This window comes from Montipora foliosa, chromosome 5 (assembly GCF_036669935.1).
Source record: "Montipora foliosa isolate CH-2021 chromosome 5, ASM3666993v2, whole genome shotgun sequence".
Classification (NCBI taxonomy): domain Eukaryota; kingdom Metazoa; phylum Cnidaria; class Anthozoa; order Scleractinia; family Acroporidae; genus Montipora; species Montipora foliosa.
Window position 1 is genome coordinate 9,795,025 of NC_090873.1, and position 12,500 is coordinate 9,807,524.

Below are 12,500 nucleotides of genomic sequence, written 5' to 3' on the forward strand. Positions count from 1 at the left end.
ATAGTAGTCTTGTATTGACAAAATTTTAGTTTATGACTACTGAATATTGCCTTTATCACTTACTTGACACACTCGTTGTAACAGCAGGACTTCTATATATCTTAATCGATCAGTTTCACTGTCTCGATCAGTTTGGAAGTTTCGCTGAAAAAATACTAGAAACTGCTATTTTACCTTGCAAAGACAATGATTTGTCCCCGTTATTAGTAAATGTAACACCAAAATCACAATATGTTGAGTGGAAGAGTATTTTACCTTTTTTTCGTGCAGAAATCAGCAATAGATCGCTGCATAATGATGGCCGCCGACAATTTGAAGCATCAGTGAAAACGAGGTTCTTTCTCGGATGGACGCTGGATACATAAACTACAGGCTCTCAATACAATAACTACTTAATTAACCAACCCCATAGGGGCTTTTCAGGGCCAATGAAACACAATCACGACGGAAAATAACATTCAACAACAGCTGTTAAGAATACCAACTGGCCGGAGGCAAGCTACTTGGCTATTTAGAAGAGCAACTGAGGAGTTTAACCAGGGACTACCAGTCACAATTTCAACAAGTGGTCGAAATGTATCTTGCACCCGGGATCCCTGGATCTCAAGGCAAGCGCCTTAACTACTGGGCCGCACTGCCCCAAGACGGGCAGGTGTTGCTGGCTCTTGATGTACATTTTCAAACAAAGAAAACCTAGAAATTAGAAAAAAACGACAGCTTTTGACGAGATTTAATTGATATCCAACTTTTTTATCATTAGCACCATGAAAGGGTGGGGGGGGGGGGGGGGGGTGGAATTCTCCTAATTCATTGACCGTTAGACCTTTTTCATAGTGGAGGCAAATAATTTTTTTAAATGCTAATAAGCTTTCTAGCCTCGCTACGACGAGCACTGCTCGTCGTAGCGAGGCTAGAAAGCTTATTTCAAAAGAATTTTTGCTTCGAATCACCGTCGGTAAAAATACATCTCCCCATTTCATCATTTCATAATCACGAATGCGCTCCATTTCGACAATTTACATCCTAGCTGTATGGCCGGACAATCTAGTAATCGGAAGGTCGTACATCGGTTCGACTCCTGCAAAGCAGCACTCGGATTTTTTCCGAGTATTATCGAGTCACCATCGACAAATAAGGGCACAATAAGACATAGGCCACTTCGAAGAATACCATAATAATCTTTGTCCCTCCAAATTTTACATAAGCATTGTTTTTGTTTTCTCTGGGGACCATTGTAAGTCCCAAGAGAAACCGGAAACAATGCCTATGCAAAACTATGGGGGCAAACAAAGAGTTTTATGGTATTTTCTGAAGTGACCTATTGCAATAGACCAAACCGGCTAACTCAATGTTGTACCCAATTCAACTGAAGATAGCAACAACTTTCATTCGCTTTCAGTCTTGTCTACAAGTTGAGCTAATGGGTGGTGTTATTTTTGATGTTGACGTGGCTAAAGAGGGCGTTTTATTTATTTTATTTCACACACTAGAAGGATGGATACATTTTGTATGAATTTTTTTTACTCCTACAAGTATACACCATTTTTGTATTGAGCTAAAATGATATTTAATAGGCCCTTTAAATAAAACAAAAGATGGGTAGTGATTCTATCGGCACCAAAGTTCCGCCAAGTCGTTTTTAAATAAAAAAACTTTTAGTATATGCTAAAAGTATATGTGTTGTTGTTTAGTTTATACTGGAACAATGGATAGCGTTGAACTCCCGCGCTGATTGGCTACTCAACCTCCGGATATCCTTTGCTATTCACCTACGAGCAATTTGCACGCAATTTGCGCCCGAAAATGTTGTAATCTTTGCAGAAATAAATGAGTTAAAATCATCTTCTTGTGCTATATTATCTCACTGTTTTAGTATATACTTAAACAACTATTCACCTCAGTGTCGGTGGCTAGTGGCATGGTGGATATTTACCGAGCCGCTACTTGCCACCACCACTTCGGTGAATAGTTACTAAATACTAACTACTCAAGAGGGAAAATTACGGTTCGGACTACAACTTCGATCTTTGGTGTTGTTTGTTTCTTGAACTTAAAATTTACTTGTAGAGGTTATTTTGTTTTTCCTCACGAACAGTCATGCACTAGAAGGATGAATCTTCTTCGACGATTTTGTATGAATTTTGTTACTCTTACAAGCATACAACTTTTGTAATGAGCTAAAATGCCATTTCATAGCCAATTTTTTAAAGGAAATAAAAAATAAATAAATACAAAAGTATTTGTATAAAAATAGTGTTCAATTCACGGATGATTCTTTCGGTACACCAACATGGCCACAATTCCTTTGTTTTGGAACACCAACATGGCCGCCGTTACGTCATGTGAAAACGTTCTATAACCAAGAATGCATTTTCGAATGTGATGCAATATATCGAGAATCCTTAATTAATTAAACAAACGGTTAATTCTGAGCAAGCACATGAGGGAAAAATCTCTTCAAACCTGATGAGGGTGCTCAGAGCTAAACACTCTGACACACTAGTACCCTGATCGAAAGGTGGCTGATGTCCCTTGTGATGTATACTTGAATATTGATTGCTACATTATACTTATAGGACTGCAGAAGAAGCCAGATTCTTCCCAGCATAACCGCCTTTAAGTCAAACGTTAAGTTTAACTATGAAAAAGAAAAGATCATATGTCTTAAAGGGAACCTGCACTTCAACAACAACAAAAAATCTTTAAATAACAGGAAATAACCTTTTCAGTCAAATCAGTCTAATATTTTTTCAAAGAAAGCGTTTGTATCCGAAATAAATCATTCTTAGAATCGCGTATTTTTGTTTTCAAATTTCGCGGGCGCCGCCATCTTGAATAATTGTGACGTAAACGGTCTCCCTATTGTTATTAGACAAGAGCTCTTTGTGTCAGAATAGTAGGGCAACCGTACATCATAATTATTCAAGGTGGCGGCGCCCACGAAATTTGAAAGTGAAAATTAGTGATTTTACAATTCACTTTTCCTGATATGAACCCCTTTTTTAAAACAAATTTCGAACAAATTTGTCTGGAAATATTATTTTCTTCGGTTTAAACTCTTCTGTAGTAAGAGTGGAGGTTTCCTTTAAAACTAATAGCATAGAAAAATTTAATAAAAGGAGTGGACTCTGTCTCCTTGTTTCCTACGGTAAACTGTATTCTAGTTACACCCAATATCGTAAGACAAAATGAGGTGAGCATGGAAACAAAGTCAATTCCAGCCTCATTCCTATTCAAAAAGACAGGTATACTGGCACAAAATAATCCAATTTCGATGTATTAAACTTCAGTGCTAAACAAAAGGCATCATCTCGAGCTTCTAGGGAATATCAATCCTCATATTTATTCCCCTGAGCCTCGAGATGATGCCTTTAGGACTGAATTTTAATATATCGAAAATAGTCTATAGGATGTTTTCACGTGACGTCATCGACCTCTCATTAGCTTCTTTTGTTCGTCCACCAGAAGTCGTACATTTTTCTATTGTTATTGATGTCCCTAGAGGTTGCTTGAAAACGTCCTATTAGGCCTATTGAATTGAGAGAAGGATTCTAAAGGTTTAAATTCGTTTTTATCACTTCTTCAGCCAGGTCTTTCCGCCCCACAGACCCATGTCTTAATGCTGTACATAGCACGGCGTACGTTGCTTCTGAGCCATTCTTCTCTTTCCATCTTAACAACATGCTGAGTGCCTTCTTGGCCCACTCTTCGTTATCCTTGTTAAATCCTTTTATTTCCCCCTCACTGAAACCCAGACGACGCGCAAGAGGTTCCCATGAAGTGAGATTCCTTGACAGCCACTCCAATCTCTCTCCGGAGGGTGTTTCACTCAGTTCTGAAACGAAGTATGACATACAATTATCGATTATTCAACTGAATTTATTCATGCTGCACAGAAACGCTCAGTATGAGTGAAGACCTCCGAAGAAATATTTCTTCATAGTGAACGAGCACTAAATTGGTGCGGAAGCAAACTGCTTTCCCTTCACTATTTACTCTTGTCCAACTTTCGCGCGGGAAGAATGCGTTCTTTACCTCCTAAGTGGGCTTTATTCGTACGCGAACTCTTATCAGGAAATTTAACAAACGAATGAAACCGGCTAAGGCTACGACAACGCCACAAAACAAGTATATCATCGGATAAAGAGGAAAATTAATCGTGCTGCGCATGTAGCACGCACTTTAGCATACAGCGTATATTTTTGCTGTACTCTGCATAACAACAACGAGAAATAAACAAATTTAATCCAGGTTTTAACGACAACTTGGACGTAGAAGTGCAAACCTTTCATTCTATATTTTCACTCTAAAACCGCTCTTATAAATTTATTTTTAGGATAATTCGCTCACAATGTACGACATGAACGAGATGGAAGAATCGTGAAAGATTCATTTTGAGGTGACTCTTTCGTTGACGTCGCCGATGCTGGATATATAAAGGATATTACATGGCCGCGCGGGGATATGAACTTTATCTTCGAGTGCTAAAAGTATCTCTCACGAGTGAGCGAAGCGAAGATACTAACTTCTTACTAGTCACGTGCGCGCGAAGGTAATTAAGGCGAACAAGTCATTATTCGTATTAAGATCTTTACGTAAAGAAGGAATGTCCCAGGAGGAAGTAGATCACCTTTTTAACGCAATAGTTTTACCAAATTTTTCTTACGCTCTGTCGGTTTATGGTGCCTCAGATTCCGACCTTTATGTAATACAGAATTTTTTAGACCGGTGTATGAAAAGAAAGTATACGTCCAAGAAGGTAAATATCAGGGACTTGCTAGAGAAGGCGGACAGGACACTCTACAAAAAAAGATCGAACGACCCCGAATGTCCGTTCTTCCAGTTTTTACCTAAAGAAAAGAAAACGAGGTACAATCTTAGAGATACGTCAGTCTCTGTCCCTAGGATCCACACTGACAGATTTAAGAACGTTTTTAGTAACAGAATAATTTTTAAATATGATATGTAAATGGTTTCTAGAGTGAATATATATTTTTTCTTTCTTATTAATTGTAACTTAGGATATGTATTTTTATCTTAAGAAATAAAGATTATTACATTACATTACATTACATTACTAACCGAGCGCGAGGGCCGTACTGGGGAATATTGGCCCGAGGTCGTGGCAGTACGGACCGAGCGCAGCGAGGTTCGTACAAAAAAGACCGAGGGCCAATGTTCCCCAGTACGGCTCGAGCTAGCTCGGTTAGTAAGTAGTTTATTATATGGTTTTTTAATTACCTTTTGCTTTGTTTTTGCAAGCCCGTAATCGGCCCGTGGGCATTACGAGAGAATAATGTCCTACAATTCAGTCACAATTAGCCAATCAGAGCGCGCGTTATATCGGCTACAAACACAGGCCATATAATAAGAGAAGATAAAATTCGTATCCCCAAGCGGTCATGTAATACACCTTATTCCAAAATGGCCGCTGATTTATGCGGATAGATATTGGCCCTTGTTGCCTCGTTCAAGATAGAATATTCTTCTGAGTCTTAAGCTTAAGAACGAGGCATCAAGGGCTGGTTTGAATAAAAACAAAAGAATATTTGAATGGCGGCCATTTAGGAATAAGGTGTATGTTCTGTTTATTATATAGATATTGATGAAATGTACACCTTATTCCAAAATGGCCGCTGATTTATGCGGATAGATATTGGCCCTTGTTGCCTCGTTCAAGATAGAATATTCTTCTGAGTCTTAAGCTTAAGAACGAGGCATCAAGGGCTAGTTTGAATAAAAACAAAAGAATATTTGAATGGCGGCCATTTAGGAATAAGGTGTATGTTCTGTTTATTATATAGATATTGATGAAATGTCTAGATTTGAAACAACTTGTTTTTCTCATTTTCGAAAGGAAGAAAAAGTGGTCACCAACCGCTAAAATACACACGTTGTGTAACATGAAACAAGATATGAAAGTTGTGAAAAATAAATCATGATAATGTAAAATTTTACAATAAAAATGCTAATGTCGTAGCGAAGAATTATATTAAAGCACAAAAGTATCTTATGATGAAGAGGAAGCTCGCGTTTTATTGGCTAATCGTGTTCGTTACCATGACGACACCTATACCCTCACATGTCAAAGATAAAAATGATATGTTCACTGCGCGCGGTGAAGATACGATTTTTTAGTAAAGGGAGAAATCCTGGTATTTCATCATTATCTATAAAATAAAGGGAGTTTTAGCATCGACGAAACTAATTTTCCTTTCGTAAACAAGCGATGCCATGTTTGACGGTCGATGCCATCCTTAGTAACCAAGCCTTTTTATTCGGTTAAAATGCGTGCAGCACGTGCAGCACGAATATTTTAAATTTCCTCTTTTAACCAATAATACAATTGTTTTGCGGTGTCGTCGTTGCAGTTCCCGTTGTCCTTTCGTTAACTCCCTGTTCCGTGTGGTTCGTCATGATATATAGGAAAATACAACTGGCAAAGAATACTCCTGATTTAAGATCAATTACTGAAAAAAAAGCTTCTGCCAATTTCGCCGGTGCCACAACGAGTGGAGCCGGATTCACGAATAAACACTTTCTGCCGTTATACGGGACTTGAAGATCTACGACGCGGTCGTAAACGAGAACGCCACAAAAAAACATCATTGGTTAAAAGAGGAAAAATAATCTTGTTGCACGTGCGGCACGCATTTTAGCACACATTCGTTCTGTACTCTGCACCAACAACATGAAATCCCAAACTTTTAGGGACCTTAAGATCTACGACGGCGACTTCAACAAAAATGTCACCTCAAAATATCACGTTGCTTTATCATAATTCTTCCGCGGTTATTCTATCTCGTTCACTTCTTACAATTTGGGCGAAGTATCGTAAAAGTAAATTGATACGAGCAGTTACAAAGTGAAAATCATGAATTTTTAGATTCTCTGTTGCATGCTCGCGTTGTCGTCAAAACCTCAAATTTGGTAATTTCACGTCGTCCTTATGCAGAGTACCGCAAGAATTCGTCCTAAAATCCGTGCTGCGCGTGCAGCACGATTATTTATGCTCTTTTAACCAATGATATCATTGTTTTGAGCCGTTGTTGTTGCCATCGCCGTCGTAAAATCTTCAGCTCCCTTTGAGGTTCTGATGACAACGCGAGCATAAAAGAGGAACCTTTCAGCACTGATCGAATGGTCATAGAATCAACTAAAATATCAAAATAACTGTTCAAAACTATAGAAGAACTCTAGCAAAACACAGGGAAGCCAACAAGGGACATGGATAGACAAAACTGCAGAGGACTGAAATGGATTGAATTTGGGTAAATTTGAAAAACGTCGGCCCACCTTTTTTCAAATTTATATCAGTCTATATTAAAAGGACATTTACAAAACTTGAAAATCATTCTCAGTTGTTATGTTGCCGTGATTTTGCAAATGAAAGACTCTTGCTGTGCCAATTTGACGTTTAGAGCTCATAATTAACAAAATTAAACAAAATTACCTAAAATAGCGTGACCTAGCCCCTTTAAACGTCGCATTTTACATGTGCCGAATCTAATGCAAATGACAAAAAGCTATTGTTTTCGCTGATTTGCATTAGATTCGGCACATGTAAAATGCGACGTTTAAAATGGGACTAACTCTGAAACCGCTCGGTCCAATTTATTTTTAATATACTTTGCCCACATTACCTATAATTTCCGGCGAGCTTGTTGTGCATGGCCTTGTAGAAAGCTCTGGATATGGACTGGAATTGTTTTCCAAATTCCCACAGCCGGGTGAGACCTTCAACCGCTTTGCTGCCAGAGTTGCATTTTCTGAAGTAAACAGATAGACTAATTAGGCAAAATCTTTTGTGTGATTTGTTTATAAAAATAACGAACAAACTGCGCTTATAAACAGAACAAGATAACGCATGTTGTAAAACTTTTTATGAACTTGACGTTTCGTATGCTCCAACATACAACTTCAGAAGTAACGGTTACCTAAAGTACAATTGAATTTAAACACGAAGACTAATACCAAATAAGGAAAGTAATGACAATGAAAATTAACAGATCTAGACCTAGTTAAATCCACTTGAAAAAATATAAATGGCTAGTAGAGAAGAAGTTTGTCACTGCCAACATTTTCATTAGGCACTGGTTTTAACTCGCGAATCAACAAGGTTTCCTTAATTTTACGATGTATATCAGACTGTCCAGTGGCTAATTATAAAATGTCAAAGTGATCCCATTTAATCCTGTGGCCTGTTTGGGTCATATGATCAGCAATGGCAGAAGAATGGCTGTTACTCTTCAGCGCTCTGAAATGTTCCGTTTTCCTGTCTTGTAATCGACAACTTACCTTGCATAATGAAAAAAAAAAAATCGTCATTTTTTGCCCAGCTCAAAAAAAACTTACTTCTCAACCAAGTATCACGATATTTTATAAACTCTTGTTCTTAGGCCATCGTAGCTTGATTAAGGAAATAACACAAACAGCGGTGATAAACATTGTATTCCAACGCATTTTTATAAAACTTGACGTTTCGTATGCTAGTCAACACACATTTTCAAACATGACCGTTACAATTTTTAAAAACTGTATATATATCGTAAACAATAGGGGTCTGGAACCTAGACTGAGAAAAATGATCTGCAGCAGTACGAGTCTAGACATAATGAAAAGTAATAGCTAAAACAGCAATAACTTCTCACTACTAATATTGACATTAAGGGAAGGCTTTAGCTCTTGAATGAACAAAGTCTCTTTAACTTTGCAGTGAATGTTTATCACCGCTGTTTGTGTTATTTTCTTAATCAAATCACGATATTTGATAATGATAAAAATACGTATGTCTGTCTGGAGCTAAAGAGTTTGTGAAATACCTTGGAATCTTTATTGACCAAAATCTAACCTGAAAACACCATATTGATCATGTAGCTTTTAAAATTAGTGAATATGTAGGTTCATTATCCAAATTGCGTCATCATGTTCCAACCCATACTCTTATAACCATTTACCGGTCTCTTATTTCACCACATTTAACCTATGGCTTGTTAGCCTGGGGCCAAGCCTGTAAGTCTCACCTTGAGAAGCTTCTTTAATTACAAAAACGTGCCCTTAGATTTATTTACTTATCTAATTTCAAATAACACGCAGTACCTTTATTTATCGAAGCTGGTGCTTAACCATTGAAGTTTTCCTTTTTTTAAGATCACAACTAATTTAATGTACGACCAATCTTATAAAAGAACGACTTCACTAGGAAAATAGCAAGTCTACTCTTCGATATTTTAATTTCTGAAGACCCTTACTTAGAAACTTGCGATATTATTCACATAATAAAGCATTTTGCCAAATGATATTGGTCTTAAAAATCAATATATAGTATTAATTCAATTAATTTACTTTAAATGCATTACTGAAATTCAATTCCGTATCACTGCATTTCCTATTCATCTTAACTTGATATTTGTGATGACCTTCATCTAGAGCCATAAACCTTTTTGCTAAAATTGCATCTTAAGATTATCAGAAATCCATTAACTACAATCTCAATCAGCATTCTAGTGATGTACCTCACATCCTTATATTAGAAACATTCAGTGGATCTTGTACATTGACATTGTTCCTAAATTATTAAATATTTTATTTCGTAATCTCTGTCATTTTAAATATATTAATTAACTATTTTATCTTTGCTGCACCCAACTCGATTAGCTTTGCTAAATTTGGGTGGACAAACTTTTCCTTGTTAACTAGTATGTAATAAACGTTGTTGCTGTTGTTAAATATAACGAAAATAAAAGACATAGCGATAATATCAAATGAAGCAAGCGACAGCAGCAAAAATAACAACTGTTTAAGACGTACAAGGAAGGAATCCACAAAAATAACGAAAATAGCAAATATCCCGAAATTATCAATCCAAGCAAGAGAGAGACGGAAACGGGGTCTTCCATCTCCATCGCCAGCTATATGTGAATTTTCCTACCTGACATTTTTTTGTAAAAGCCGCAGATCTTCAAAACAAGGGAAAATGCTCAACTGTGGCAAATTAACGCTCAGACATTGACACTCAGACAAGACGAAACTTGACAAATGTTTCAACGACTTTTGTCCAGGATTGTAGGCAATCAGAACACGTAGAAAGCACTATTCACTTGTGTGGTATAATACTAATAAATATTATTACCGTCACAATTATATATATTGTTGGCACCTCCTCTTTTCCCTTCTCAACTCAAAGGGCCAGAAAAGCACACCTATACAGTAGGTAGGGTTAACAGGGCTTGCGCTAAATAATAGCTAAAAGAACATAAAACCAAAGCACAAATAAGTACAATACCATTAACCATTTTCCGCAGTTTCTTCACAAGATTTGCACACTGTTCCCTCCAACTGAACTTCTCTGCATAAAATTTTTTTATCCAGGTCATCTCATGAAGTCGCTTTTGATGATTAGCTCTGACATTATCAATTTCGTTTGCCCACGTGGCAGGATCATTTGAACGAACTATGCATGTGTTTCCAAAGTCAATCTCTTCTAACGCTCTTGCAAATCCTGAATTACTTCCCACAAGAATTGGTAAACCGGCTGATAGAGCTTCAAGGGCTACAAGACCAAATCCCTCTGATTTTGAAGGCATGATGACAAGATCGACTTCGCAAAAGAGATCCTTTATTTTTTCCCGGCTCTGTACAAATTTTCTTACTGTCAGCTGCTCATCAGTAATTCCAAGGTTGAGAAGTCTCCTCCTGACCTCATCCTGCTTCCTATCAGGGGCACCCACAAACAGAAGATAATAACGTTTTCCTTTCAGGCGTTGATCAGCAAATGCCTTAACAGCAATGTCATATCCCTTCACCTCAAAGTCCTCATAATCTCCTCGCCCACACAACAACACAATAAAATCATCATCACTCTCAACTTTGGCCTTTTGCCTCAAAGCCCCAAATTCCCTATCAAATAGACCCGGAATTATTTCAAAAATATCCTCATCCTCCTTACACCCCTGCAAATAGGACGAGTAAGCCTTTTTAAGTCTTGGTCCCACTGGAACAACAAGGTCAGCATACTTGCAAAGATCAACCTCATCCCAGTGCTTCTGTTCACCTCTTGAAGTAGGATTATCATAACCCTTATATTTGCTGAGGTCTTCTGGAGCAGTATGTACCATGTGCACCCATTTACAATTTTGGAATTGTGGAGAACGTTTTATTATGTTAACTTGCCGGCCAAGTTTCACACCATGACCAACAACAACATCTATTCTGTGATCTTGAGGTGGAAAGCCCAACCATTCAAGAGGTTCACTGAAGCCTGGTTGTTTCCCTGCATCAAGAACATTGACCCCAAAATCTTGGGCTGCCTTTTTGTCTTCATCTTTGCAAGCGCCCTCTGGGACCAACACAGAAACTCTGACATGCGGTTGTTCTGACAAATGAATTGCAAGCTCTCTGTTTAATGTTGACAACCCCCCACACGATGAATTCCATTCACTCCCTAAGAGAGTAATGTCCAGTGCTTCCTTGCTTTGGAGAAAAATCTCCTTTTCTTCAACAAATAGTCCTTGTGACATGATTTCAATTCCAACTGACAGACAACTGAAATGGTTTACAAGACAAACACAGAGTATTAACAGCGATTACCATATTTTACAGCCAAATGTTCATCCTGGTGCTTAGTAGCTAGTGAATGGGCAATTGACGAATCTTTTGTCCAGAGATGCACCTAATTAGATGCACGTCCAATTTTGACATCCGACACGAAGTGTCCCTTTAAGTCTAGGCAATTCCTACCTATTTTCAACAATAAGGTAAGGATAAAGGTTAGCAATATTTTTAGCTTTGGGTAAATGCAGCAGTTAATCTTTACTTAAAGAGCCGCATTTTGGGGACTCTTTGTGACATTTTTTGTCCGTATTCCGTGACATGAGTGATGTTGAAGTTGGGGAGAAGAGCAAGGGGACACTTCGTGACGCTTATTGAAATCCGCGTGCATCTAATTATGTGCATTTCTGGACATAACACGAATGATGCAGATACCTTTATTACGTTCTAGACTGCACAAGGAAAGAATAGAACGGGTATTGTATTGAATATTATCCGACCAACGCGAAGGTCAACGCGACAGTCAATGAGTCAGCCCTCATGTCTCCAACACATCACCGACAAATTCACTAAACCACACTGACGTGTTGACCAACACGTTGACCGACTCGCGACCAACGGATCGGACGACACATCACCAACAATGGCAAAACAACCCCGATCCAGATAGTGGCGCGCACACAAACACTGTGGAAGGCTTGTGGGAACTGGTTAAGAGAGAGCTGAATTCAATGTGCCAAGCTACTTGGACGAATTTACCTGGTTCAGGAACTTTGCTGGGGCCAGATCATTCGATCAGCTGTCGCAAGACATTGATCGCTGAACAGTTTCTGGTACAGTGAAGGAAACGAGTCAACAAAACGGCTCCCTCAGGGGCCACTACTGTGACATAAATAAACGTCAGTGATCAATAAATTTTAATAAGGCTTTTAGAAGTTTTCTCTCTTAAT

At 38.1% G+C, this 12,500-nt stretch overlaps 1 protein-coding gene across 3 annotated transcripts in view; it reads right to left on the minus strand.

Annotated features, from left to right (window-relative positions):
* Positions 1-3,020: 3,020 nt before the first annotated feature.
* LOC138003585 (uncharacterized) overlaps positions 3,021-12,500 on the minus strand; it is a 16,622-nt gene continuing 7,142 nt past the window's right edge. For 2 of the 3 annotated variants that reach the window (XM_068849715.1, XM_068849713.1), the window contains 3 exons: positions 10,286-11,544; positions 7,644-7,769; positions 3,021-3,835 (listed from right to left, as the gene is read on the minus strand). In XM_068849715.1, the coding sequence (XP_068705816.1) occupies positions 3,552-3,835; positions 7,644-7,769; positions 10,286-11,519 (1,644 nt within the window). In that variant the 5' untranslated portion in view covers positions 11,520-11,544 and the 3' untranslated portion in view covers positions 3,021-3,551. Of the gene's footprint in view, positions 3,836-7,643; positions 7,770-10,285; positions 11,545-12,309; positions 12,433-12,500 lie in introns of all 3 variants that reach the window. The other variant, XM_068849714.1, reaches the window with a different exon arrangement.